Source organism: Somniosus microcephalus, chromosome 16 (genome assembly GCF_052327205.1).
Source record: "Somniosus microcephalus isolate GS21.2 chromosome 16, FLI_Smic_1.0, whole genome shotgun sequence".
NCBI classification, from domain to species: Eukaryota; Metazoa; Chordata; class Chondrichthyes; order Squaliformes; family Somniosidae; genus Somniosus; species Somniosus microcephalus.
The window spans coordinates 58,409,122-58,435,717 of record NC_141002.1 but is presented as its reverse complement, the minus strand read 5'-3'; the positions used below and the strand labels follow the sequence as shown (position 1 = coordinate 58,435,717).

The following is a 26,596-nucleotide window of genomic DNA, read 5'->3' as shown; positions in this document are numbered from 1 at the left end:
CTCAGGGGCCCACCCCCCGCTTTAAAGGAAATGCCCAGGTATTGCGCGGCGGCCAGTTGTTCCAACCGCAGTGGCCAGTTGTCATCCGACAATCAGAAGTTGGGCTTCTATCCGTAAGTATAAAACGCTGAAAGATCGCCGCCCGCCCGAATGATTGCAGCGATGTGATCATGTTTATTACTGAGGGTGAAGGGCCGGGGTCCATAAATACAGGCACACCACCCAGGTTCAGAACAGAAGAGGGCAATCAGAAAGCAGTAATTAGGAGATACCAACTTTTTTTAAAGTCCAAAACAATACACCTCTAATATACGACCGCTTTTCGTGTTGATGCACATCAGTGGAACAGTATGAATTGCATGGTAAAACTGAATCCCAAATGAGTGACACTTAGCCGACAGGTTTACAGTTCAACCCACAATATTACAATATACACTAGTGGATAGCCTGTGGCATTGATGATAAGTAAGTCAAACGATACATTGTCTTACACTATGTATTGTACAATATATTATTCGGACCATTGATTAATGGTGACTGTCAAATTGTTTTTATTGCAGAGTACTGCAAAAGTCTTGGTGGGATTTTGGGGCTTGAGTTCTATCCAAGCATATTTGCATAGAAACATAGAAGATAGGAGCAGGAGTAGGCCATTCGGCCCCTCGAGCCTGCACCACCATTTAACGAGATCATGGCTGATCATCCAAATTCAGTACCCTGTCCCTGCTTTCTCCCCATATCCCTTGATCCCTTTAGCCTTAAGAAATATATCTAACTCCTTCTTGAATATATTTAATGAATTGGCCTCCACTGCCTTCTGTGGTAGAGAATTCCACAGGTTCACCACTCTCTGGGTGAAGAAATTCCTCCTCATCTCTGTCCTAAATGGCTTATCCCTTATCCTTAGACTGTGAACCCTGGTTCTGGATTCCCCGCCATCGGGAACATCCTTCCTGCATCTAGTCTGCCTAGTCCTGTTAGAATTTTATAAGTTTCAATGAGATCCCCTCTCATTCTTCTAAACTCCAGCAAATATAAGCACAATCGACCCAATCTCTCCTCATACGCCATCCCAGGTATCAGTCTGGTGAATCTTCGCTGCACTCCCTCCATGGCAAGAACATCCTTCCTCAGATAAGGCGACCAAAACTGCACACAATACTCAAGGTGTGGTCTCACCAAGGCCCTGTACAACTGCAGCAAGACATCCTTGCTCCTGTACTCGAATCCTCTCGCTATGAAGGCCAACATACCATTTGCCTTCTTAACCGCCTTCTGCACCTGCATGCTTACCTTCAGCGACTGGTGCACAAAGACACCCAGGTCTCGTTGCACTTCCCCTTCTCCCAATCTATTGCCGTTCAGATAATAATCTGCCTTCCTGTTTTTGCCACCAAAGTGGATAACCTCGCATTTATCCACATTATACTGCATCTGCCATGCATCTGCCCAATCACCCAACCTGTCCAAATCATACTGGAGTTTCTCTGCATCCTCCTCACAACACACACGCCCACCCAGCTTTGTGTCATCTGCGAACTTGGAGATATTACATCTAGTTCCCTCGTCTAGATCATTAATGGCCCAGAAATTCAGGTCTCCACGGGTGAGTACACACAGGGTACTCACGCGTGGGCCCGATGGAAGTGCCAGTTTCTTGCATGCGCGGGAAACCGGCACTTCTGTTCCTCTGAACGAAGGGGTTCAGAGGTCGAACGCCGCGCGTGCGCTTTGAACTTGCGTTTTTTTTTTACAGGTTTTTCCGTGAGGGTAAGTCTTTAGATTTTAGAAATGTAAAAACCAGGCATAACCCTGCATTTTAAAAGGTAAGTGGTCAATTAATTAAAATTAAAACATTTTTTCCACAGGTTTATTATTTTTATAAATACTTTAAAGCAAGGTAAGTTTATTTTTAGCCCCATTTGAATATAAAATTATTTTTTTCAAAAATTTAAATTATTGTTTAAAATAGTTATTTAATGTAATTTATAGTTTATTTAAAAAGTGTGATGATTTTTTAAAATTTATTTGAAGGTTTACTACTATTTTGGGGCCGTAGTATTTATAAGTTTTGACAGGTCTTCCTGTCACTACTTATGAATGGGCTTTTCCCTGCGCCGATTGGCTGCCCATGGCTCACGTGATCCCAGGGGACGCATCGCACTAACTACGCCCCTGGGACACGCAAGCACAGCACGCCGGCAGCTGGACCAGGCCCCGGAGCGGAATTCCACGGGGCCCTACAGCTCAACTGCCGGCGCGCAAGGTAAGTGCAGGTCGGGGGCCTACACCCGCGGGAAGCCCCCGACCCAAATTTCTGGGCCATTATATATTGTGAATAGCTTGGCCCTAGCACTGATCCCTGCGATACCCCACCAGTCACTGCCTGCCACTCGGAAAAAGACCAGTTTATTCCAACTCTTTGCTTCCTGTCTGCCAACCAGTTCTCTATCCAAGTCAGTACCTTACCCCCAATCCCATGTGCTTTAATTTTGCATGCTAATCTCTTATGCGGGACCTTATCGAAAGCCTTCTGAATGTCCAAATACACCACATCTACTGGTTCTCCCTTATCTATTCTACCAGTTACATCCTCAAAAAATTCCAGTAGATTAGTCAAGCATGATTTACCTTTTGTAAATCCATGTTGACTTTGTCCGATCCTGTCACTGTTTTCCAAGTGCTCTGCTATTACATCCTTTATAATGGACTCTAGCATTTTCCCCACTACCGATGTCAGGCTTATCGGTCTATAATTCCACATTTTCTCTCTACCACCTTTTTTAAATAGTGGGTTTACATTAGCTACCTTCCAATCCATGGGAACTGTGCCAGAGTCTATGGCCCCGATTTTCTTCGGGACTGGCCGTCGGGACCCTAATCAACAATTATTGGCATGTTTAATGCCATTTTAAGGGGCCCTTGCTATTTTCAAGGGTTTCCCACACTAAACACGCCTGCGGGGAACCCCACTGATGAAACCTGGCGTGAAGCATCCCGGCTTGCTTGCTCTCAGCTGCAGGTCATTCGGGAAAGCTGAGATTTAATCGGAGACCATTTGTACGTTGAAGGACCTTCTTGTTGCAGGCTTGGGGCTACTTGTTCAAGGCTTAGGCACAGCTGTGGAAGGTTGGAGCCTCACACACTTCTCCAATGTGAGCTCCTGGGAAGCCCCTCTCGCCACCCTCACTCAGCACTTCCTCAGCGGAGGCATCTACCAGAAGCATGGGACGCCTTTTTTTCCTTCCCTTCTTGCCATTAGAGGATCTCCAGCAGTTGAGGCGGCAGCAGCAGAACCAGGAACAGCAGGATCAGCAACAGGAGCACCAGGCTGCTGCTCACTCACCTGAAGCTGCACAGGCCAGAAGGGGCCAGCGCTTGGAAGTGGCTTGAGAGCACCTTGCTGCGCATTAGGGGGCCATGGGTCCCGTACCTGCACTGGCAGTCCTACTCAAAAGGACTTCCATGAAGGTCTGGTTTCTCTGTTCAATAGATGGCCATCGCTCCTCAAGAGATGTCATTCTCTTATGAGCACTCACCATGTTTTCCGTACGCTGGTGACTTATCTCCTCCATGGAGGTTGCCAACCTTTCCATGGTGATGCGTTCCTGCGCCAATGACTCCACAAAGGCTCTGCTCATGGTCGCTATGGACTCCTCCATTCGTTCCACACTCGCAGCGACCCTGGAGACAAAACCTGCCAGAGACTCCTGCATCTGTGCATGGAGATCCATCACCTCTTCTCTTGCGGATGGACCCAGAGGCAGAGGGTCGACATGCAGCGCAGCTGAGCTGAGCTGGCAGAGTCCTGCGCCCTCCGACGAGGACTCTCCACTGCTGTCCCTGTCTCCAGAATCTGCTGAGGCTCACTTGTGAGCTGTGAAACACCAGGTGACAACACTACTCTATGTCCCGAAGGTCCCCCTGAGGTGTGAGTGTCTGCGCTGGTGCTGGGTGCGCTGAATTCTGCTGACGCTGTGCCCTCAGAGGTTGGAGCTTCCTCTGAGGAATCTGGCTGCACAGCTTCTTCCTCCTCCACAGTGGGGACGGGGGCTCTGGATGGTCCTGTGGGGGAGTAGAGGAAGGAGTTAGAGATGTGATGCCAAGGTTACATGCACATTGGAGTTGGCAGATGTTCATAAGTCCAAATGATGTAGCTTCAGAATCATAACAGCGACTCATGCTATGTCAATGAGAGAGATGGCAAACTAGTCTGTCACCAGCTTGCGGGACTGCCCCCGTCTCTCCTTCCCCAACTTCCACGGCCACATCAGCCCCAACAATTTCCAGCACTCCTTCCTCCCAGGGGGTCAGGTGGGCTGCTGAGGGTGGGCCTCCTCCAGTCCTGGCTCGCTTTCTGTTGTTGTGTGTTCTCTTTTCCTGCAATGAGGGAGACAAGTGGAGTTTGAGTGAGAAGGAAGGAGTGAGTGTAGAGATTGCATAGCATAGATACTTAGAGGGAGACAAAGATGGTGTGAGGCTGCAAGACCAAGGGCCCTCCCTGTGTGTTGCCAGTTGTGTTCAAAGCATCAGAGTGAGAGGGAGTGTGAGGGCTGCATGGTGGAATAGTTATGTGAATGTGAGCATAGAGAGAGATGAAATGGGTAAGGGTGCATGGAAGTGACTGTGAAGTGGGATGTGGAGGAAGAGAGTGCTAAAGCTGAGTGCTGGTGGGGAAAGGCAATGGGGATCAGGCTGAGGGTGTTGGAAACTTCATTCTTACTTTTCCTGTACGGTGAAGGTCATGGAATCGTTTCCGACACTGTATCCAGGTTCTTCTGGTGACTCCCAGCGAGTTGACATCTGCTGACACCTGCATCCATGCAGCCTTGATCTCAGTGGGAGGCCTCTTCCTGCCTGACCTAGGGAAGAGGACCTCCCTGTGGGCCCTAACCGCATCCAATAATGCATGCAGTGAAGCTTCGTCGAATTTGGAGGCAGCTCGGGGTCTGGCACTGGCCACAGCTGCTGCAGGCTCCTCTGCCATCCTGTATGGTTCGTTTGGAAGCCAACAGGGAAAGCAATGCTTGCTATGGACCTTGAAAGCACCACGAATGATGACATCATACTGTGGGGCTTTCTGACTGGAAATGGACAATTAGCAAGGCTGTCCACATGCTGGAACTTAATTGGCCACTTGAGGGAAAATTGCGTGCAGCTGGCTGACCCATTTTTTTTCAGGTCGGAACCTGACATTCGGGGAACCCAAAAATTTCCCGCACGATCCAGAAAATCGGGCCCTATAGAATTTTGGAAGATGACCAGTAATACATCTACTATTTCTAGGGCCACTTCCTTAAGTACCCTAGGATGTAGATTATCAGGCCCTGGGGATTTATCGGCCTTCAATCTCGTCAATTTCCCTAACACCATTTCCCTACAAATACTGATTTCATTCAGTTCCTCCCTCTCATTAGACCCTATGTTCCCCAACATCTCCATGACCATGACCATCTCCAACAAGCGAGACTCTAACCATCTCCCCTTGACATTCAATGGCATTACCATCGCTGAATCCCCCACTATCAACATCCTGGGGGTTACCATTGATATACCTATCAATTCGTCCAATAAAAAGCGACGAGTTAGGAACGTAACTAAAGGTTTTTATTGACTAAATAACAGAGCCCACCCTCGTGGGTGATCGGGTCCAACAAGGAGGAATACCAGCCAGTCGACTACCTTTATACCTGGGCAGGTAGGTGGAGCCATGGGCGGAGTCGGAGGTGGTCAGCCCAGGTATAACAGCGCGACAAGAGGCGACCTCGTATCGTGATACAACAGTGATAACGGTGATAACAATACAACAGTGATAACTATAGTGTAACGATAAAAGTGGTTTACCACATTCACCCCTTGTTTAGATTTGAGTCCGGCGGGGTGAAGTGTACTACCAGTTCTGGTATGTCAGTCTGTCCGGAGGCCTCGTAAGCCTCTCCGATCGTCGCAGCGGCGGTGCTGCATTATCCGGTGTTAGTGCTGGTGTCTGCGTGGTCGGCGAAGGCTCGTGGGGTTCCGGCATGCCGTCTACCTGGGCTGGAATTGGGGGGGTGGTGGGGGGGGGTAAAGGTGGTGTCTCCGGAGTGCCCGAGGGTGCGAGGTCTCGTAAGGAGACAGTGTCCTCCCGCCCGTCTGGGTAAGCCACGTAGGCGTACTGGGGGTTGGCGTGCAGGAGGTTCACCCTCTCGACCAGGGGGTCTGTTTTATGGGCCCTCACGTGCTTTCGCAGCAAGACGGGCCCCGGAGAGGTCAGCCAGGTTGGTAGAGTGGTTCCCGTAGTCGACTTCCTGGGGAAAACAAACATTCGTTCATGGGGGGCGGCGTTAACGGCAGTGCAAAGTAGTGACCGGATGGAGTGCAGCGCTGTCGGGAGGACTTCCTGCCAGCGGGAGGTTGGGAGGCCCTTAGACTTTAAGGCTAAGAGGACGGCCTTCCATACCGTCGCGTTCTCTCTTTCCACCTGGCCGTTCCCTCGGGGGTTGTAGCTGGTGGTCCTACTTGCTGCAATACCTCTCGCTCGTAGGAACTGACGGAGTTCCTCGCTCATGAAAGAGGAGCCCCGGTCACTATGTATATAGTTTGGGAACCCGAACAAGGCGAAGAGGTCGTTCAGGCATTTAATGACCGTGGTACTGGTCATGTCTGGGCAGGGGAAGGCAAAGGGGAAACGGGAGTACTCATCAACAATGTTGAGGAAGTACACATTACGGTCAGAGGACGGGAGGGGCCCCTTAAAGTCGATGCTCAGGCGCTCGAAGGGGCGGGTGGCCTTGATCAGGCTTGCTCTGTCCGGCCTAAAGAAGTGCGGTTTGCACTCGGCACAGGTCTGGCAGTTCCTGGTTATGGTCCTGACCTCCTCGATGGAGTAGGGCAGGTTGCGGGCCTTAATGAAGTGGTAAAGTCTGGTGACCCCGGGGTGGCAGAGGTCGTTGTGGAGGGTCTGAAGTCTATCACTTTGCGCGCTGGCGCATGTAATTCGTGACAGAGCATCGGGGGGTTCGTTCAGCTTACCTGGCCGGTACAAGATATCATAATCGTAGGTGGAGAGCTCGATTCTCCACCTCAAGATCTTGTCATTCTTGATTTTGCCCCTCAGCTTGTTATTAAACATAAAAGCGACCGAACGTTGGTCGGTAAGGAGGGTAAATCGTTTGCCTGCCAGGTAGTGCCTCCAGCGTCGTACCGCCTCCACAATCGCCTGGGCCTCCTTCTCGACCGACGAGTGTCGGATCTCAGGGCCCTGTAGGGTCCTTGAGAAGAAGGCCACCGGTCTCCCCTCCTGGTTAAGGGTGGCGGCTAGGGCGAAGTCGGATGCATCGCTCTCGACTTGGAAGGGGATGGACTCATCCACTGCGTGCATAGTGGCCTTGGCAATGTCTCCCTTAATGAGGGAGAAGGCTGCGCACGCTTCCTCCGTAAGGGGGAAGGATGTGGACTTCATGAGGGGTCTGGCTTTGTCCGCATAATTGGGCACCCATTGGGCATAGTAGGCGAAGAGCCCCAGGGTTCTCTTAAGTGCCTTAGGGCAGTGGGGGAGGGGTAGCTCCATGAGGGGGCGCATTCTTTCGGGGTCGGGGCCGATGAGTCCGTTCTCTACTACACAGCCAAGGATGGCAAGGCGCGAGGTGTTAAACACACATTTCTCCTTATTGTAGGTGAGGTTCAGCCGTTGGGCTGTACGGAGGAATTTCTCCAGATTCACGTCGTGGTCCTGCCGGTCGCGGCCGCAGATGGTGACGTTATCTAGGTAGGGGAATGTGGCCTGCAGTCCGTTCTGGTCAACCATCCGGTCCATCTTCCTTTGGAAGACCGAGACCCCGTTGGTGACACCGAAGGGGACCCTAAGGAAGTGGTATAGGCGCCCATTCGCCTCGAAGGCGGTGTACTGGCGGTCCTCGGGGTGGATAGGGAGTTGGTGGTAGGCCGACTTAAGGTCGATGGTCGAGAATACGCGGTATTGTGCAATCTGATTGACCATGTCAGATATGCGGGGAAGGGGGTATGCGTCCAGCTGGGTGTATCTGTTTATGGTCTGGCTGTAGTCGATGACCAGGCGATTTTTATCGCCGGTCTTAACGACCACGACCTGGGCACGCCAGGGGCTGTTGCTCCCCTCGATGATGCCCTCCTTCAGGAGACGCTGCACCTCAGAGCTAATGAAAGCTCTGTCCCCAGCGCTGTACCGCCTGCTCTTGGTAGCGACGGGTTTGCAGTCGGGGGTGAGGTTAGCGAACAGGGAAGGTGGCGGCACCTTGAGGGTGGATAGGCTGCAGGTGTTACGCGGTGGGCGGTTTAACCTTCGCTGGTTGTCGACTGTGAGTGGGGGGAGGGGTCCACCGTATGCTAGGGTTACACTTTGGAGGTGGGATTGGAAGTCCAGCCCTAGTAGGACGGCAGCGCAGAGCTGGGGGAGGACGAGGAGTTTAAAGTTTTTATACTCTGTACCCTTAACCGACAAGGTCACAGCACAGTAGCCGCTAATGTCCGTGGCGTGGGACCTCGATGCCATCGAGATTCGGTTGCGCGTTGGCAGGACAGGGAGGGAGTAGTGGCTCACCGTGTCTGGGTGGATGAAGCTCTCCGTGCTTCCGCTGTCGAACAGGCAGGTCGTGGCGTGGCCGTTTACTTTGATGTCCATCATCGACTTGGACAGGTGATGTGGGCGGGCTTGATCCAGAGTGACGGAGGCTAGTGTGTAGGTAAGCGAGTCGTTGTCGTCTGCGGGCGAGGCGGTCGTCGGGTCCGGGGGCCCGGTGGCAGTCGGGCGTGGTGGGTAAAATGGCGTCTCCCACGAGGTAGGACAAAATGGCGGAGAAGATGGCTGCCCCCATAACTCACATGAGGCACTATTGGGGTCGGTTGCCTTGATCAAAGATGGCCGCCCCCATGACTCACGTGTGGGGATACTGGCCTCAGTTGCCGTGAAAGAAGATGGCCGCCCCCACAGTTCGCATGAGGCACTGCTGGCCTCTGAAGATCCGCTCCTGCAGGCCTTAGAGAAGTGGCCTTTCTTCCTGCAGGTTGCGCAGGTAGAGTTCCTGGCTGGGCAGCGCGACCTCGGGTGCTTCTCCTGGCCGCAAAAGAAGCAGCCGGCGGCCCGATCGCGGGTGCCCGATGTCGGAGCCGGTACCGGGGGGTGGCGGGCCCGGTCGGGTCCGGGACGCCGACGCTGAGGTAGGTCCCGGGGGCGGCGCTGCGAAGGGTATTGCGGTAGGGGTCGGGCCCGAGTCCCAGGGTCGCGAGCAGTACCTGGAAAACGCCTCCTGGTCCTGATGGGCCACCTCCAGGGAGAGAGCGAGGGCTTCAGCTTTGTCCAGGTCGAGGTCTTTAGCTTCAAGCAGTCTTTGCCGTGAGTAGTCGGACCGTAGGCCTTTCACAAAGGCATCGCGGATATTATCTTCCGTATTTTCAACAGCCGTCACCGCTTTAAAGTCACAGTTCCTGCCGAGTGCTCTTAGCGCCCGTAAAAATTCAGCTACAGACTCTCCTGGCTGTTGCGGGCGGGATCTTAGGAGGTGCCTGGTGTACATGTAATTTACCGGGCTGCGGTACTGCTGTTTCAGTAGGTTGATAGCGGCCTCGTATGTAGTCGTGTCCTGGATGAGTGCGTATACTCTCGGGCTCGCTTGGGCGTTCAGAAGTCTTAGTTTGGATCTCTGCGGGGCGCCGGATTCTTCCAGGTAGGATTCGAAGCAGTCCAGCCAGTGTTTGAAGTTGAGGGCTGAGTTTGCTGCCTGTGGGTTTAGATCCAGGTACGGTGGTTTGAGGGCTTGCAGCCAAGCCGGCTGGTGTGGCTGGTGTAGCCCGGTGTCTGAAAGCTGCTGTGGCTGTGCTTCTGGGAGGGCTTCTGGCTGGCCAGTAGTAGACATCTTTAAAATTTAGTCAATAAAATTGATATACCTATCAATTCGTCCAATAAAAAGCGACGAGTTAGGAACGTAACTAAAGGTTTTTATTGACTAAATAACAGAGCCCACCCTCGTGGGTGATCGGGTCCAACAAGGAGGAATACCAGCCAGTCGACTACCTTTATACCTGGGCAGGTAGGTGGAGCCATGGGCGGAGTCGGAGGTGGTCAGCCCAGGTATAACAGCGCGACAAGAGGCGACCTCGTATCGTGATACAACAGTGATAACGGTGATAACAATACAACAGTGATAACTATAGTGTAACGATAAAAGTGGTTTACCACAACCATTGATCAGAAATTGAACTGGACCAGCCATATAAATACTGTGGCTACAAGAGCAGGCCAGAGGCTGGGAATTCTGCGGCGAGTGTCTCACCTCCTGACTCCCCAAAGCCTTTCCACCATCTACAAGGCACAAGTCAGGAGTGTGATGGAATACTCTCCACTTGCCTGGATGAGTGCAGCTCCAACAACACTCAAGAAGCTCGACACCATTCAGGATAAAGCAGCCCGCTTGATTGGCACTCCATCCACCACCTTCAACATTCACTCCCTCCGCCACCGGTGCACTGTGGCTGCAGTGTGTACCATCTACAAAATGCACTGCAGCAACTCGCCAAAGCTCCTTCAACAGCACCTTCCAAACCCGCGACCTCTACCACTTAGAAGGACAAGGGCAGCAGACGCATGGGAACACCACCACCTACAACTTCCCCTCCAAGCCACACACCATCCTGACTTGGACCTGTATCGCCGTTCCTTCACTGTCGCTGGGCCAAAATCCTGGAACTCCCTAACAGCATTGTGGGTGTACCTACACCATATGGACTGCAGCGGTTCAAGAAGGCAGCTCACCACCATCTTCTCAAGGGCAATTAGGGATGGGCACTAAATGCAGGCCTAGCCAGCGACGCCCACATCCCATCAATGAATTAAAAAAAAAATCTCTGGGAGGTTATTTGTGTCCTCCTTTGTGAAGACAGAACCAAAGTATGTATTTAATTGGTTTTCCATTTCTTTGTTCCCCATTTATAAATTCCCCTGATTCTGACTGCAAGGGACCTACGCTTGACTTCACCAATCTTTTTCTCTTCACATATCTATAGAAGCTTTTACAGTCAGTTTTTATGTTCCCTGCAAGCTTACCCTCTTAATTAATCCTTTTGTCCTCCTTTGCTGAATCCTAAACTGCTCACAATCCTCAGATTTGCTGCTTTTTCTGGCCAATTTATATGTCCTCTCCTTGGATCTTATGCTATCCCTAATTTCCCTTGTTAGCCACGGTTGCGCCACCTTTTTTGTTTTATTTTTATGCCAGACAGGGATGAACAAATTCTGTAGTTCATCCATGCGATCTTTAAATGTTTGCCATTGCCTATCCACCATCAACCTTTTAAGTAACGTTCCCCAATCCATCCTAGCCAACTTGTGCCTCATACCATCGTAGTTTTCTTTATTTAAATTCAGGACCCTAGTCTCTGAGTCAACTACTTCACTCTCCATCTTAATGAAGAATTCTATCATATTATGATCGCTCCTCCCCAAGGGGCCTCGCACAACAAGATTGCTAATCAATCCTTTCTCATTACATAATACCCAGTCTAAGATGGCCTGATCTCTAGTTGGTTCCTTGACATATTGGTCCAGGAAACCATCCCGTATACACTCTAGGAATTCCTCCTCCACAGTATTGTTACTAATTTGGTTAGCCCAATCTATATGTAGATTAAAGTCACCCATGATAACTGCTGTGCCCTTATTGCACGCGTCTCTAATTTCCCATTTAATGCCATCCCCAACCTCAGCATTACTGTTTGGGAGTCTGTATACAACTCCCACTAACGTTTTCTGCCCCATGGTATTTCTCAGCTCTACCCATACAGATTCCACATCATCAGAGCTAATATCCTTCCTTACTATTGTGTTAATCTCTTTAACCAGCAATGCCACCCCACCTCCTTTTCCTTTTTGCCTGTCCTTCCTGAATATTGAATACCCCTGGATGTTGAATTCCCAGCCTTGGTCACCCTGGAGCCATGTCTCCATAATCCCAATTATATCATATCCGTTTACATCTATTTGCGCAGCTAATTCATCCACCTTATTATGAATGCTCCTCGCATTAAGACACAAAGCCTTCAGGCTTGTTTTTTAACACTCTTAGTCCTTTTAGAATTATTATTTACTGTGACCCTGTTCGATTTACACCCTTGATTTCTCTCCCTTCCACTTTTGCTTTTCTCCTTCCTGTCTTTTGCTTCTATCCTTGCTTCCCTTTCCTCTGTCTCCCTGGACAGGTTCCCAACCCCCTGCCATTTTAGTTTAAACCCTCCCCAACAGCACTAGCAAACACTCCTCCTAGGACATCAGTCCCGGTCCTGCCCAGGTGCAAACCGTCCAGTTTGTACTGGTCCCACCTCCCCCAGAACCGGTTCCAATGTCCCAGGAATTTGAATCCCTCCCCCTTGCACCATTCCTCTAGCCACTTTTTCAACTGAAATATCCTTCTATTTCTACTCTGACTAGCACGTGGCACTGGTAGCAATCCTGAGATTACTACCTTTGAGGTCCTATTTTTTAATTATCTCCTAACTCCCTGTATTCAGCTTTTAAGACCTCATCCCATTTTTTACCTATATCGTTGGTACCTATATGCACCACGACAGCTGGCTGTTCACCCTCCCCCTCCAGAATGCCCTGCAGCCGCTCCGAGACATCCTTGACCCTTGCACCAGGCAGGCAACATACCATCCTGGAGTCTCGTCTGCGGCCGCAGAAACGCCTATGTGTTCCCCTTACAATAGAATCCCCTATCACTATAGCTCTGATGCGCCATCAATTACTCAAAAGACTGAGGTTGAGCGAGTAACAATCAGGCTTTTATTAACTAAAGAATGAAGGTCTTGTCTCGAGTGGTCGACCCGTCCAGAATACTAAGGGACTGGGAGGTAGTCACTTATATACCTGGAATAGTGGGAGGAGTCAGCCGAGGCATGTCCAGACCTGTACCTAGTGGAATACACATACAGACACAGACAGGTATGACAGTGGTTTACCACAAGCTCTCCCGCTCTTTTTCCTCCCGTCCTGTGCAGCAGAACTACCCATGGTGCCAGGAAGTTGGCTACTGCTGCCTTCCCCCGATAAGCCATCTCCCCCCGACAATATCCAAAGCGGTATATCTGTTTGAAAGGGGGATGGCCACAGGGGACCCCTGCACTACCTGCCTGTGCCTATTACTCTGCCTGGCGGTCACCCATTCCCTTCCTGCCTGTGCAGCCTTTACCTGCGGTGTGACCAACTCCCAAAGCGTGCTATTCACAATGTCCTCAGCATCGCAAATGCTCCAGTATGTATCCATTCGCAGCTCTAGCGCCGTAGTGCGGTCTGCCAGTAGCTGCAGCTGGATACACTTCCTGCACATAGTGCAGGAGGAGCATGCCACGGGGCTGAGCTGTGCTGCCATGACTTACCCTTTAATTAATTCAAATTAAATTAAATCAAATCAATACCACCAATTACACTACAATTAAATGAAAGAGGAGTGGGCATTCAGGGCAGGAGCAGGAAAAACTGGTCAGAGAGCACTGTGGCAAGGAATAGGTGCTGGGGGTAGGAACAGCAAAAGGTGGTAGGAGAACAGAGAAAAGTACGGGCGCAAGAATACGGATGGAGGAAGTAAAAAGGTGCCAGGAAAAGCGAGAGCGTAAAAAAGGAAGGAGTAGGTGAAGGCAATGTCATGTGGAGTAGAACTCAAGCTCCAAAATCCCACTAACATTCCTAATATACAGGTATGTGTATCTTTTTCATGGCAGGAGCAGGAAAATATGGTAGGAGGGGCTCTATGTAGTCAGGGGGCAGGCAGCAGGAGAGGGCGTGGGTGACTGGATGGAGGCCCAATGGGATGGGGAAATGTCAGGAATTGAGATCATAGAATCATAGAATAGTACAGCACAGAAGGAGGCCATTTGGCCCATCTTGTCTGCGCTGTTGCTTTCAAAGAGATCAGGTGGTTTGGGGGCCAAAAGAAAGATTCCAAAGAGGGCAGTTCAAAAATTCTTTGGGGGCAGAGGCAGTGATTGGGGGAAAAAGAGGAAACCAATGAGGGAGCGAGTAGGCCATTAAAATGAGGCCCCAAATCCCAAGGGATGGGGGTAGTGGTGCAATGGTGAGTGGGTAAAGGGCAGTGAGGAGAAATAGCAGGTCCAGTGGACCTGGGAGTTTGGCTGGGAAGACAATGTCATGATACTCTCCAATCAATCAAAGGTAAGGAGCACAACACCAACTGGGATGTTCAGAAAGTAGAACTAAATCACCCCCATTAAAGTCAATAGGAAAATTAGACTATGACGGAGATAGCCCGATTGTGAAAGAAAGTGTTGCAGGAAGTAAGTTTTACACTTACAGGGAATGCAGACATACACAAGACTAAGATTTTTTTAAATTCTGAATTTAAATAAGGTCTGAATGACTATATCAGACTATCCTGTAATCCATAAAAATCCCAAGAAACACAGGTTTTGAATGCACAATCTAGACCAACACTATAGTGTGACATTTTGGAAGTGCTGCATTATTGGATGAGTTTAGTTTGACTGTTCTGGTGAAAGTAAAAAAAAATATGGTTCCCCTCATGGAATCATACAGCACAGGAGGCCATTCAGCCCATCATACCTGTGCCTTCTCTTTGAAAGAGCTACCTCATTAGTCCCAATCCCCTGCTCTTTCCCCATAGCCCTGCAATTTTTTCTTTTTCAAGCATATATCCAATTCCCTTTTGAAAATTACTACTTTCAGGTAGTGTATTCCAGATGATAACCATTCGCTACATAAAAAAAATTCTCTTCATCTCTACTCAAAGAGAATCAGTGAGATTTTTACGTATCCTAGCCAGCACTCATAACAAAATCACCAAAAGACAAATGAACTAATTGTTGATCTCACTGCTGTTTGTAGTACGTCACTGGAGCAGGCTGGCACATTTGTCTATAGATTAATACCCACTGTGCTCCAGAAGTGTTTGAGACCTTTTGACAATGTGATAAGGTGCTATATAAATGCAAGTTTTTCTTCCTTTTCAGTTATACTGCACCAAGTGGTGAAGTATTGAGGACATGTTTAACAGCAGTGTAAGCAGAGGGCTGAAATGACAGTTTGCTCAAACAGATGCATGGAATTCTGCACACAAGCTTCTCATTGCTGACAGAAAAGAGCTGATGGGACAGTCAGCCTTGCTGCATCATAGAAATGCAAAGAGTTTTTTTTTAAACTAAGTTCGTAAGTTGTCTGTGCTAGCTACAGTTATAGCACAGCCAGAATACAGCCCTGGCAGTGCAAGATCACCTTCTGCAGGTCATACTGTCAACATCAAATAATGCAAACCCTATATCCTATTCACTACCAACGCCCCTTACACCCTTATCCACACTGGTAGTCAATTCTAGACTCTCTAATGCCTCCTCATTAACCTCCTGATTGCCACCCTCCATAAACTTCAAATTGTCCAAAGTCTACCAACCGTAACCTGCTCTGCACCAAGCCTTGCTTGCCCATCACCCATATCCTCACTGATTTAGGTTGGCTTGAAGGTATCATTACAGCGTGAAAAGTTTGCTTAGGCATTTTCCATTGTAAATGTGGACATAGAAATTTATAATGGAAAAAATTGACAAAAGTGTGATGAAAGCATAACAGGAAAGAAGGTTTTATAGACAGGACCTAAGTAAGATCTTTATATATTATAGATAAAAAAAATTATGATTTGAAACCTGTCAGCTTTCCAATCTGTCACATGCACCATTAACCCCATATGATCACAAATGTGTCAAAGTCAGGTGAGCTGAATAAGATCATTCTGAAGACTTTCTAATAAAGACTAGCCATTGATTAATGAAATTGTTCAGCTCTTAGTAGAGTGAGTTCAAAGATTTGTCAGATAACAAAATATAAAAACATATAGCTCAGCAACATTTTCACTGAAGACATTTTCCTCCCATCTCCAAAATCTTAAATCTACATAAAAATAGCTTTTAGCCCAGATAGATCTAATAAGAACATAAGAAATAAGAGCAGGAGTAGGCCATTCGGCCCCTCGAGCCTGCTCCGCCATTCAATGAGATCATGGCTGATCATCGACCTCAACTTCACTTTCCTGCCCACTCCCTATAACCCTTGACTCCCCTGTTTTTCAAAAAACTCTATCTCTGCCTTGAATATATTCAATGACTCAGCCTCCACAGCTCTCTGGGGTAAAGAATTCCAAAGATTCACGACCCTCTGAGAGAAGAAATTCCTCCTCATCTCTGTTTTAAATGGGCGACTCCTTATTCTGAAACTATGCCCCCTAGTTCTAGATTCCCCCATGAGGGGAAACATCCTCTCAGCATCTACCCTGTCAAGCCCCTTCAGAATCTTACATGTTTCAATAAGATCTCCTCTCATTCTTCTAAACTCTAATGATTATAGGCCCAACCTGTTCAACCTTTCCTCATAAGACAACCACTTCAACTCAGGAATTAACCTAGTGAACCTTCTCTGATCTGCCTCCAATGCAAGTATATCCCTCCTTAAATAAGGAGACCAAAACTGTACGCAGTACTCCAAGTGTGGTCTCACCAATGCCCTGTACAGTTGTAGCAAGACTTCCCTACTTTTATACTCCATTCCCCTTGCAATAAAGGCCAACATTCCATTTGCCTTCCTAATTACTTGCTGTACCTGCATGCTAACTTTTTGTGTTTCATGTAGGAGGACACCCAGATCCCTCTGGACTGCAGCGTTCTGTAGTCTCTCTCCATTTAAATAATATTTTGCTTTTTTATTCTTCCTACCAAAGTGGATAACCTCACATTTTCCCACATTGTACTCCATCTGCCAAATTTTTGCCCACTCACTTAGCCTCTCTATATCCCTTTGCAGACTCTTTGTGTCCTCCTCACAACTTGCTTTCCCACCTATCTTTGTATCATCAACAAATTTGGTTACAGTACACTCGGTCCCTTCATCCAAGTCATTAATATAGATTGTAAATAGTTGAGGCCCCAGCACTGATCCCTGTGGCACCCATCTAGTTACAGTTTGCCAATCTGAAAATGACCCATTTATCCCAACTCTCTGTTTTCTGTTAGTTAGCCAATCCTCTATCCATGCTAATATACTACCCCCAACACCATGAGCTCTTAACTTGTGCAGTAACCTTTTATGTGGCACCTTATCAAATGCCTTCTGGAAATCCAAATACACTATATCTACTGGTTCCCCTTTATCTACCCTGCTCGTTACATCCTCAAAGAACTCTAGTAAATTTGTCAAACACGATTTCCCTTTCATTAAACCATGTTGACTCTGCTTGATTGTATTATGATTTTCTAAATGTCCTGCTATTACTTCCTTAATAATGGATTGCATCATTTTCCCAATGGCATGTTAGGCTAACTGGCCTACAGTTTCCTGCTTTCTGTCTCCCTCCTTTCTTGAATAGGGGCATTACATTTGCAGTTTTCCAATCCGCTGGGACCTTTCCAGAATCCAGGGAATTTTGGTAGATTACAACCAATGCATCCACTATCTCTGCAGCCACTTCTTTTAAGACCCTAGGATGCAGGCCATCAGGTCCAGGGGACTTGTCAGCCTTTAGTCCCATTAGTTTGCCAAGTACTTTTTCTCTAGTGATAGCGATTGTTTTAAGTTCCTCCCTTTTGCCCCTTGATTTTCTACTATTATTGGGATGCTTTTAGTGTCTTCTACTGTGAAGACAGATACAAAATATTTGTTCAAAGGCTCTGCCATTCCCCTGTTTCCCATTATTCCCCAATCTCATCCTCTAAGGGACCAACGTTTACTTTAGCTACTCTCTTCCTTTTTATATAACTGTAGAAGCTCTTACTGTCTGTTTTTATATTTCCTGCTAGTTTACTCTCATAATCTATCTAATAGAAGATGGGTGGGAAAAACTTACAATTGGAAATAAAAAATTGGAGTTGTTATCTTAACTTAATTTGCCACAATTCATTGTAATAAAAGTCACTGCATTTCTTAATAAAATCTAATGTTCCACTTGTATCACTTGTCTTTTCTTCCCCATCCCCATTTACAGAAGGCGGTAGCTCAAGCTGGGATATTGTTACATGGCAGCTCTCTTGTATCTCACTGGCTTACTGAAGTATTCTTCCAGCAAGGCTAGAAAGAGAAACAAGTGATCCTGTTCTGATCTAACTTTCACACCCATCCACAGACTACTCTTATATCTTTGAAGAGTGAAACTGAACTGTAAGTTGTATGGAGAATGTAAGATTAATATTAGATTTTATTGCAAAGGCCAACTAAGTGCAGTGTTAAAGTGGAACAAGCAGAGAGTGACATGCTGCTTAAATTGTTCTGTATCATGTTCAAGCACCAGGGCACTCGAAAGTCAGCCAGCAAAGACAGCAGTGGCAGAAAAGTCAGGAGACAAAGATCATCCATTTGAAAAATAGAATTACACAATTTACATGACAGAAACTTAAATGATTTTAGTCAGAAATGTATATGCTTATGATCACAAGTTTTTTTGTGAGTATTTCTTTAAGTGGGCTCCATTGTGTATAATGTTATAATCGCATTGATTCACTAAACATCCCCAAAAGTATATTTCTGTATCAAACCCATGTGACTGTTACACTTCAGCATGAGTAGCAGTTCAGAAAGAAGCTTCACAATACACGATAATGAACTGTTAATGTAGCAAACAGATTGTCTTTTCTCTTTAAAAAGGTTTCCACTGCAAAACAAAGAAAGACTTCACAAATGGATCAAAAATATGAAAAGGGACAACTGGTTCCCCACTAAGCATCAATGCATATGTAGTGACCATTTTACTGCAGATTCATTTGAATGGCGCTGGGGTATACGCTATTTGAGGCCACATGCGATACCAACTGTCTTCTCATTTTCAACTCATCAACAGGTAAGATTAAACCTTATTTTAAAAGTAGAAGGTTTGAGCACATTATAATGCAATAAATGTCCACTTTATCAAATCAAAAGTCCAAAACTTTATCTTTCAGAAGAAGAAACTATGTTCTCGACATATTCGTGGGAAAAATATTTTACCTGAGGGAACATCAGTAACAAAACTGGAAATCTTTGGTCCTGCTGCAACAGGTGAAATAACAACCAGTGAAAGACTAGAACCGCCAGTCCCTAATGCACAGCGTGATGAGCAATCCCAAAGGAATTCAGAAGTTAACATTGCACCATCTCAGTCCATTGGAAATCCAGAACCAATTGTTCATGACACACCAACTGAACCCTTCACAATGATAAAAGAGCTTGAAATGAACCAACTGTTGAACGATCAACAGTCCATAGTCACTGAGGTTCTACAAGTTGAACATTCGTATTGTAGACAAGATACTGACAAGGCCCAGCTTTGGGAAAAGATTTCCAGATTACAGAAAAAGTTAAAAAAATTGCAGCAACAAGAACAGGGGACTGCAGCAAAGCTTAAGAGAATGGAAAACCTGATTGAGCAGCTGAAACAAGAGAATCTTATTTCTGAAGTAAAAATGAAGGTTATGGAAAATTGTTTCACAGCATTCGAGTTAACTGTGCTACAATAAATGTATTAATTGATTCTATTAAAAATAAAGGTCTTATCACGGGAATTGTGTACTTCTGGACAGCAAACACCTTACTTAGAAAATGTAGTACTTTTCATCACAGTATTTAAAATGTTTCTGAAACTTGTTATGTGGGTTAGATTACAGTGCATTGTTCAATGAGGTGTTTGATTTCCAGAAATACTCAAGAGGTATTAAGGGTAACCAATAACTAATGAATTTAGGATATGTAATGCTGATAAAGCTTTCAGGTTATCTTTATGCAGTCCTTCTTAGTTACCATATTGTCAAGCTAATAAGATGGGTATTAAGCGCATCTCTAATCATGCTGATCAATTTTTTAAAAATTACTAGCCCTGAAGTGGGGACAATTATGGAATTGATCCTTGGTGTTAAACCTCTTGAAGTAGTCTTTCAAACATAAATTATATTACAATTTCATACTACACAATTAAGCATTTGAGAAAAAGACATATTTCTTAATTTAGAAAGGGTACGAGTAAGGTGGTGGAATAGTACATCAAGGGCACTCAATACTGGACAAATCCTAGTTGTGTGATTTTCAGTCAGTAGAGGGTGTATATCTGAAGTATTAACTTACACTAAAAACAAACATGTTTAAAGTGACTAGCTCTATTTGTCACAGAGGATGGCCTGTCTGTGCTTTAATCCAAGCTTGCTGTCCTTTTACCACTAATACAGCCACTCCAAGTCACTAGTTTTCTTGAGTTACTCGATTAACCAAATTTAATCTCCTGGCAACTAAAGGAAGAAATGCTTGGAGCCAGTTATGTTATCAAAAATGTGGAAAAATTGGTCCTGTACCAGCAAGGATGGGCATCAGCTGCAGTAGAAAAGCAACTGGTGCATTCCTGTTAAAAAAAAAAAGTAATAAGCATATAAAATTAAAAACTGCAGTGGTCTGCTATAATACAGTTCACACTTTAATGCTGGAAAGTAGGTCACGAAAGTCAGCTCTTTTCGATCATTAAAAACTAAGTGCTGTATGTATGCATTTGAGTGCATGTGTGAAGCTTTGCCTACTCCAACTTAACATGAGCAGCAGTCAAAATATGGCTTTCACTACTGCAAAATAGACTAATAATGCATTACTTCAGCGGAGTGTAATGGTGGGATTGATAAATTATCATTCAAACACTTTTCCATGTCTTTTTGTCTTGTTTTCCTTTTCAGTCGTTTTCTTCTGCATTTTTCTTTCCCTTTTCACATTTTGCCTAGCTCTGGGAGTTACAAGTGCTTTTTTGTTGCTTAGAGAACAAGAGAAAACTATGGAGATGAAGCTTTCCTCCAACTAAATATCAGAAAGGCCATTGTTGTTTGACACTGCCTAACTTCATTCGCTTCTCCTGGCCAATATTTATCCCTCAACCAACATAACCAAACAGATGTCTGGTCATATACCTAATTGCTGTTTGTGGGACCTTGCTGTGTGCAATTTGGCTGCTGCATTTTCTACATTATAACACTACACTTCAAAACTACTTAATTGGCTGTAAAGCGCTTTGGGGTGTCCTGAGTTTGTGAAAGGCGCTGTATAAATGCAAGACTTTCTTCTTTCTGCTAACTGACTGTTCCCCTCCCTCCACCCATATAGCCCTCTCCCTAGTCAGTTTCTCAGGCTGTACCAGACCATGTAAACCCTTGATAATTCTTTTCGCTCTAAAGCTGAGCTTCAAACCAAACATCCTATCCATTTACTAGCACCACTTCTTTCCATCTCATAATATTGCCTGCAGCTTCTCGTACCTCACCCCCACTGCTGCTGAAACCCCTATCACGCCTTTATCACCTTTAGACCCAATTTCTCCAATGGTCTTCTTTACCAGCCTCCTATCTGCCACCCTCCACAACTCCAAAGCCAGCTGCTCACAATGTCCTGCAGAAGTCCCACCCATCACTCACATCCTCACTGATCTATATTGAATACATAGTTCTTGTCTTCAGCGTTCTCCATGGTGTCACCCCAACCTATTTCTGCAACTTCCATCAGCTTAACATTCCCTCCCGCATCCTTTAGTCCTCCAACACTGGTTTTTTGTTCATCCCATCCTTCCTTTTGCCCTACCATTAGTGGCAGACCTTCAGTCATCTCAGCCCCCTCTATGGAACTCCCTCCTAAACCCCTCTGCCTCTCAATTTCTCCCTCCTCCTTTTAAAAACCTCCTCAAAACCCATATTTCTGACCAAGCTTTCTGTAACTTTGCCTAACTAATGCACCATGGCCCGTTGTCTGTTCTTTCACTTGTCCCTCTCCTTTGGTAAAACACCTTGGGATGTTTTCTGTGTTAAAGGTGCTGTATAAATGCAAGTTCTTGTATGCAGTTAATAGCTTTACTAGAGTACTTTAACTGCTGCTGTGGTACTGGCATAATCCTACCCTCATAGCATTCTATGTTTTCAATCTTCAGCCAGATAAAGCAAGAGAAATTAATGGAACAATCACAGTCCATACAGACATGAGATCACAAGACTGAGGCTGAAAGATTGTGAGACTCTTGTGGAATGTTGTTAGGCTTGATCACACTGCAGCGAATTGTTGATCTTAGTGTGCTGAGTTATCATTGAACTGTGTCACTGTAGGAGGGCAAATCGGCAATAAACTGGAGAAAACTTTTACAGTGTTTGCAAGAGTAATGGATTCCTGGGTAGGTTTGTTTCAGCAGTTAGAGTGCTGAAGTCATCACAACTGATGAATCTGCTAACAAACATTATATGTGTGTTACATTTTCAAGCAACTGGTAAAATAGCATCATTTTTAATGGTCTAAAAGATTATCTAAAGTTCTCAAAATGGTTAAATTAGTTGGTTGAATGTGTATTTAAAATAAATTGACCTGCTTTCTGATACATTATACTCTCTTTATAATGTGTACTAGATTCTGAATTTCATCATTCTCTATCATTTAGAATTGTAAAATGTTTAATTATAATTCTGTCAATCGTGTCCTAATTGCTATTCCTTGGCTCATTGGTAGCACTCTTGCCTCTGAGTCAGAAGATTGTGGGTTCAAGCCCCACTCCAGAGACCTGAGCACATAATCTAGGCTGACACATCAGTGCAGTACTGAGAGAGTGCTGTACTGTCAGAGGTGCATTTTTTTTTGGATGAGATATTAGACCAAGGTTCTGTTTGCTCTCTCAGGTGGACGTAAAAGATTCTGTGCTACTATTCGAAGAGCAGGGAAATTCTCCCGGAGTTCTGGCCAACATTTAACTCTCAACCAACGCCACCTAAACATTTATCTCAACTGCTGTTCGTAGGACCTTGCTATACGCAAATTGGCTGCCGCATTTCCCTACATGACAACAAAGACTACACTTCAAAAATACTTCATTGGCTGTGAAACACTTTGGGGCATGCTCAGGTCATGAAAAATGCTATATGCATGCAAGTTCTTTATTCTGCAATGATAACATTAGAATATTTTGTTCTGCTCAAATAATTTCAGTTGGACTTTTAATTAACATTAACGATTTCTATTACGACCAAGGTATGTATGCAGGAAAGTAAGTAAAAGGCTAATTTAACCTTATGGTTAAGATGATAAAACCACAACTTTGTTATCATTTATGATGTCATTATAAGCCCCTGGTTATATTGTTTTACTTTTAATCAGGCAATCTTTTTGTTGGCTGTATCTTATAGCTTCAGAGAATATGACCACGCAGATTTGCTGCCGTTTACTGTGGAATGAAACTTTATTTAATGCTGACAGTGTAAATGACAGTGATGCAAAAGTAGAAATGGCTACTTCTGTAACTTAATTCCTGTTCTAAGGAGTATAACATGAGATTAAGAGACACTAGAGGTTTATCAAAGTTGAAAAGCGCAGTGCACAAAGCAAAGTTGATCTGAATATCTCAAATATGATAGAGATCGTGGCCTGGAATTTGCAGTCAGCGGCGAAGCAAAGGCATTTGCCCTGGCCCCGAAGAAAGCTGTCCTGTGGCAAGAAGTTTGCCTTTTTCGATGTTCAAGTGCTTTCAATGATCTATAGTGGAAATTTCCTAGTGTGATGGCTGCTGTGATGTCAACAAGCTGTCTAAGCAGCCAATCACATTGCAGAATTCTCACAGACAGGGAACCAGGAAATGAGAAGCTACTTTTTATCCAGACTGTTTAAAAATATTACAGAGAGCAAAACAAAGATGGGGCTCTCACATGTGGATAAGGAAGAAACTGAAATATGAACAAACGTAAAAAAATTTTTTAATGTTTTGTTTAAAAGTTTCTTAAAAATTGTAATTTTTATCATAATGGAGAAATTTGACAAAATTAAAATTAGTTTTTCAGGGCCATAATGTTTGTTTAGCAGTCAATATGCTGTTAAAACCCCAGTTACAGCTAATCCAACAAGGCCAAATATTTAATGGGGTGTTTAACAGCGATATTACCGTGGAAAAGCCCAAGTCGTTGTCAGTTTCACTGATTTCCCGAGTAGCCTTTGCCTGAAAGTTCATACTTAGTCAAAGAAAATCTGTACATCAGTATTGCCGAAGTGGTGATTATTTCAATGGATCACTAGAAACAAAATAAAAACAACTTCCCAGTTTCATGTACACAACAGTCTGGCTCTTTCAGCGAGGCTCTCCCTTCTCATCCCCAACTCCCCAAGGAGTATTTGTGATTGTGTACATAGAAAACACCCACCATTAAAAATACACAGAAGCAATCCAGAATTCCTACTTGCATCTTAAGACTCAGTATTAAAGATTAACATTTAGTTGAGTTTTACATTGTTGAAATATCTAATTAATTTACCAGGCAGTCACTGGTCATTCTTTTCAGTGTATATACTTGCCTGGACTGCTGATGCATTATTTTGTCCAGTGCTTTGTTTCGGAAAAACAGGTTAAAGTTTGATCTGATAATCCTGATGATGTGCCAGGTCAGACTTCAAAGATTTGTCTTTTGATTAGATGAAAAATAAATAAAAGAACACATGGGTATATTGGTGTCAGAGGTCTAAGAGGTAAGGGGCGCTACCTTCTTAAAGGGGAGGGGCCTGGCGCAGCGCGTCCCGGCACCCAGCTGGGCCACCAAGGATCGGGAGTGCCGGCAAACGAGCCCGGCACTCGAGGAGGGCTTCACGGGGGCAGGTGCTGGCAGGTGGCCAGCAACAAAAATGGCCGCTCACCACCTCCCCTTTAACTAGCGCCGCCCCGGCCACAGGTAGGCCCCCCTGACCCCGTCGGACATGACGTCCGGCGGTAAGTCGGGGGGCGCCACCCAATATTACAGCCGGGGCGCTGCGCACAGCAATGAGGTCATCACCTGCAGCGCCACCGCTAACCTCCCGCTAAATTTTGCAGGAGGCGTTAGCGGCGCCGTGCATATGCGCTAGTTGATTTGCGCCCCGTTAAACAGGAGGCGCAAATCAACCGAATTTAGCCCCCCAAGACTATAATAGGGAACTATAAGTAAAGTTCAAAATGTACTTGCAATTATTGTAATTTGACAAAGAGGTGTCTAAATATAAAAACATTAAAAAAAACTTATGTCAAAAACATTTGGTCCAAAATGGACAATGTAAGTGTTTTACTCTGTAATGTGTAAAGTCTAAATAAATGTGCAGAGAACTGGATCTAACTGTATTGCTTTTTTGCAGCATTGGATGATCAACTAACTATACTATAACAAAGTGTCAACTTGCTTTACAAAAGGATGATTATATTATGGCAAACTTACATTAAAAAATATACTTAATGAACAAACTTTTAATTGTATATTAAAAGTTTTTGCAAAATTAAAAGTTTCACAGTTTTAACTGAAAAATAATGAAAATCAGTTTCAAATTGCACCACTGCTGCAAAGGTGATTCTGAAACTTTGGCCAGGAATTTGCAGTTGTAATGACGGCTAAACTGTCAGTGTTCAAGTTCGCAATTCAGTTTGATGGCACTGAGCCCTTTTACCATGTATCACTTTCAAGATTGAAAAACTTGATGTCTGCTAGCCTTTTGACAAAATTCATGGTGTTAATCAATAACAGGAGCACCATACAAAGTTTCTTAACTTGTCCCATTACCATCTCCTTTTGCTTTGCACCATCATCCCTTTTGTCTTTTAATCTCTCCTGCCTTCCATCCGATCACAGACCTTCCCTTTTGTCCTTTCCTCCCCTTCCCCCTTTCCCTGCCCCCACACTTGCTTAAAAACCTGTTACATCTCCAACTTTTTCCAGTTCTGACTAAGGGTCATTGACCTGAAACGTTAACTCTGTTTCTCTCTCTACAGATGCTGTCTGACCAGCTGAGTATTTCCAGCATTTTCTGTTTTTATTTCAGATTTCCAGCATCTGCAGTATTTTTCTTTTGTACCGTACAAACATTGTCCGTTCCCTTGCCACATAAGGTAAACACCACACCACCATAACCAAAACCCACACTTAACCTTGGGCAGTTAAACGTGGAAATCTAGAAGTTACTATCAGTCATTCTCTGCGCCTCCACAGGGCATGCTGTTGAACTCCCCATAGCTGACAATCATTTGAAATCACTCAACTGACAAGAACTTGAGCTTTTATGCTGCAATATCGCTCTTAAAAAAAACCCAAAAAGTTAAGCTGTGTTGAACAAGGTGTAACTGGGGTTTTAATGGTGTACTGAGTCATAATTACTGCTGAACAACTGTTCTGGCCCTGAAAAACTAATTTTATATTTAGGGTATGTCCATTTTTACCATAATAATGATAATGGTGGTGGTTGGAGGTCAATCATCTCAGCCCAAGACATAGCTTCAGGAGTTCCTCAGGGCAGTGTCCTAGGCCCAATCACCTCAGCTGCTTCATCAATGACCTTCCCTCCAACATAAGGTTAGAAATGGGGATGTTCGCTAATGACTGCACAGTGTTCAGTGCCATTCGCAACACCTCAGATAATGAAGCAGTCTATGCCCGCATGCAACAAGAAACCTGGATGATATTCAGGCTTGGGCTGATAAGTGGCAGGTAACATTCGCGCCACACGAGTGCCAGGCAATGATTGTCTCCAACAAGCGACAGTCTAACCCCAGCCCATTGACATTCAATGGCATTACCATCGCCGAATCCCGTACCATTAACATCC

The 26,596-nt window shown here is 45.5% G+C and overlaps 1 protein-coding gene across 2 annotated transcripts; it reads left to right on the top strand.

Annotated features, from left to right (window-relative positions):
- The first annotated feature begins 5 nt into the window (after positions 1-5).
- Positions 6-25,114, top strand: LOC147106212 (THAP domain-containing protein 5-like). Of its 2 annotated transcripts, XM_086009110.1 has the most exons (4): positions 23-113; positions 18,006-18,178; positions 18,662-18,854; positions 18,955-25,114. In XM_086009110.1, the coding sequence occupies exons 3-4, from the start codon at positions 18,708-18,710 to the stop codon at positions 19,507-19,509; spliced, it is 702 nt and encodes a 233-aa protein (XP_085865236.1). In that variant the 5' UTR covers positions 23-113; positions 18,006-18,178; positions 18,662-18,707; the 3' UTR covers positions 19,510-25,114. The 2 variants fall into 2 exon arrangements, with proteins under 2 accessions (XP_085865235.1, XP_085865236.1); XM_086009109.1 differs by lacking the exon at positions 18,006-18,178 and having other exon boundaries at positions 6-113.
- Positions 25,115-26,596: the final 1,482 nt, after the last annotated feature.

Excerpts from the sequence above, each read along its gene's own strand:
- LOC147106212 (XM_086009109.1), top strand. The coding sequence starts at position 31 with ATGCCCAGGTATTGCGCGGCGGCCAGTTGTTCCAACCGCAGTGGCCAG. Across the intron at positions 114-18,661 it reads CAGAAGTTGGGCTTCTATCC|GTTTCCACTGCAAAACAAAG; the intron begins GTAAGTATAAAA and ends CTCTTTAAAAAG. Across the intron at positions 18,855-18,954 it reads CATTTTCAACTCATCAACAG|AAGAAGAAACTATGTTCTCG; the intron begins GTAAGATTAAAC and ends TTTATCTTTCAG.